This window comes from Amblyomma americanum, chromosome 5 (genome assembly GCF_052857255.1).
Source record: "Amblyomma americanum isolate KBUSLIRL-KWMA chromosome 5, ASM5285725v1, whole genome shotgun sequence".
NCBI lineage: Eukaryota > Metazoa > Arthropoda > Arachnida > Ixodida > Ixodidae > Amblyomma > Amblyomma americanum.
The window spans coordinates 184,825,196-184,828,134 of record NC_135501.1 but is presented as its reverse complement, the minus strand read 5'-3'; the positions used below and the strand labels follow the sequence as shown (position 1 = coordinate 184,828,134).

At 46.1% G+C, this 2,939-nt stretch overlaps 1 protein-coding gene across 1 annotated transcript; it reads left to right on the top strand.

The window, feature by feature from the left end:
• The first annotated feature begins 1,378 nt into the window (after positions 1 to 1,378).
• LOC144134456 (sulfotransferase ssu-1-like) lies at positions 1,379 to 2,323 on the top strand. Its single transcript, XM_077667369.1, has one exon. The coding sequence runs from the start codon at positions 1,379 to 1,381 to the stop codon at positions 2,321 to 2,323; it is 945 nt and encodes a 314-aa protein (XP_077523495.1).
• Positions 2,324 to 2,939: the final 616 nt, after the last annotated feature.

Here is a 2,939-nt window from a genome sequence, read left to right as displayed (position 1 = left end):
AACTGTCTAACGTGGTGCCTCGCCTGGCCGAGCGTCACGTGGTTTTTCTACGCTTGTCGGGCCTCGCGCCCTTATCCACATCTTGTTAGTTTCATGCTAGGGGGGCAGTCTTATTGCTGATGGAAACGACTGAGCTGCGCCAACAGACGGGACGGAAGAGATAAACACTCACACATGCTCTGTTTTTTTTTTTCTCTTTTGTCCCGTCTGTTAGAGCCGTTCAGTCATTTCCATCAACTTGCATCAACCAGCCCGACTAAGCCCTTTTCTCGAATTCTTTTCACTGCATTTGCTATCTAAAGAAAGGTCCTGTTTTTTAAAAGGTGTTCAAGTGATATTATAGGAATGATGTGTGAAAGAACAAAATAAACGTTATTAAATACGCTGAAGAGATTTTTTTTCCATTTATCTTAGGGAACGTGTTGGAAGGCATAAGTTGAAGCCTAAAAGCTCAACGCCGAAAGGTGGAACTAAAGCTAATATAAAAACATCGCACAGCACAAGGACGCCTGAGAGTTTTGCCGCCATAAAAACGCAGCCGCCGCGGTAGGGTTCGGAGTTACCGGGTTCGAACTCGACCGCGGCGGCTGCGTTTTTATGGTAGCAAAACGTTAAGGCGCCCGTGTGCTGCGCGATGTCAGTGCACGGTAAAGATCCCCAGGTGGTCGAAATTGTTCCGGAGCCCTCCACTACGACACCTCTTCCTTCCTTTCTTCTTTCACTCCCTCCTTTATCCCTTCCCTTACGGCGCGCTTCAGGTGCCCAACGATATATGAGACAGATACTGCACCATTTCCTTTCCCCAGAAACCAATTATTATTATTATTCTTATTAAACAAGGAAGTAATGTTTAACAATCTAGCAAAAAAATAAGAGCAAATAAAACTTACACACTGTGTGCTTAACTAGTTGATTATACATAAGCCAAAAAGATTACGTCAAACAAACTCAGCATGGACATTCCGACATTACTATATCAGTGGTGGCAGTCAGTGTCTGGATATTCAATAGATACTGCGGAGCCTAGAATTGGTATCCAATAAGGCTCTTTTGAAATTAGGTTGTAGTTTTTTAGAAATTCCACGTGGTGCACTAGCAAGTACTAAGTAGACTAAACTACACGTTGTTAAAACGGGCGATAATCACCATTGTTATCCAGAAAGGCAACATGATGAGGAGACGGACGCTGTTTCAGACTCTCAAGAGTACATATACTCAGGGTCATTCGATAGCTTAGGCCGTTAACTGGCTCTTGAAAAGACTCCCAATGGTTAGTAATGAGGGTTCGGCTGGTTAGTTGCGTTTAGTCACTCTTTTCTTGAAGGTATTCTGAACATGTATCCCTCTTTCCGCGCAGAACCGAAGAGAAAGAAACCTCATGGATGCGAACCACTCTATCGAAGGTTTCCGCATGATCAGTAATTGTTGCGGCGACAACTTCCATTCTGCTGTCAACTACGAACCCCGAGAAGATGACGTCATCATTGTAGGCTATCCCAAGTGTGGAACGACGTGGACGCAGTACATTGTCTCCAGCATATTCACCAGCGGGAATCCAGCTAATACAACGCTCGACTTCATGTTGTCCTCGCCCACCATAGAGCTCATGGGTGCCGAAGCCGTTCGAAAGATGCCTCGGCCTGGGGCCTTCAAGACTCATCTTCCTCTCCATAAGATTAATTACTCCCCTCGGGCGAAGTACATCTACGTCGTAAGGAACCCTTACGACTGCTGCGTGTCTTTCTACCACTTCAGCAAATACTTCACTCCTAAGCAACGCAAAGAGGTCTCGTTCGACAGCTTCTTGGGTATGTTCTTGTCTGGCAAATTGGTGTACATGGATTACATGGATCACCTCCTCTCCTGGTACCAGCATCGCAATGACCCCAACGTGCTGTTTATCACCTACGAGCGCCTGAAGAAGGACACGTCCTACTGGGTGTTACGGATAGCTGATTTCCTAGGGGAAGAGTATGGAAGCGCTCTGAGGGGAAGCGAAGATCTCCTAAAGAAGGTCTTGGACTCGTGTAGCACACAGAACATGAAGGCCGTTCTAACTGACTCGACAATTCAGTGGATCCAGAAGGCGTTAGATTTGCCACTAGAGCAACGTATCTCTTCTCTGGAGGTTTACAGGCTTAACCTGACCTGCAAGAAGGAAATGCACCCAGGAGAGGGCTTTGTCCGAAAAGCATCTGTGGGAGACTGGAGGAGTTATTTTACTCCTGAGCAAGTGGAGCGCATGAAAGCGAGAATCGCGGAGAAGACTGCGGGAATGCCGGAAGTCTTCAGTGTCTGGGAAGACTTGCATATTCCCTTATGAGGCGTAAAATAAAGACGTTTTTACGAAAAATGCCACGTATGAAAGGAGGAAAGCATTGAGTGGTGGACTCTCCCCACTTACTATATATGGACTTATCTGTATGTTACCCTTAAATTTCGGTACGGCAATATTTGTGGTTGCGAATAAAAACGTTTGTACCACACGAACAATGACAACAGCTAACCAAACTGCTTCACGGCAAATTGTATTGATTAAAAAGGGGCTCCTTGTACATATTTATTCAGTAGACGTGTATTATAAATGCATTCTCGACAGCAGCGGCGGCCGAGTGGTTGAGCATCCGCCTCGCGTGTGTGAGGTGCGGGATTCGATCCCCAGTGCCGCCGGCTACCCACCGGTGATACAATGAGAACAAGCTTTCCCCTGGCCTGGTGCTCGGCTAATGAGGGTGAAATGCTTGGAAAATGGGTCTCTGAACCCACCTTGAGTAATCGAAAATAACTTGTGCTGTGGCGCTCTTTGGCCATAGATGCTCTTGCGCCATATAAATTCATATTCATCATCATAAATGCATTAGTTTTCAACACAGCGCTGTTTGTTCCTGACCAACTGCGCAGTGCTTGTTGCAACATTGAATCTGATTGCTCAAAGGCCA

Coding starts and splice junctions, on each gene's coding strand:
- LOC144134456 (XM_077667369.1), top strand. CDS start 1,379: ATGGATGCGAACCACTCTATCGAAGGTTTCCGCATGATCAGTAATTGT.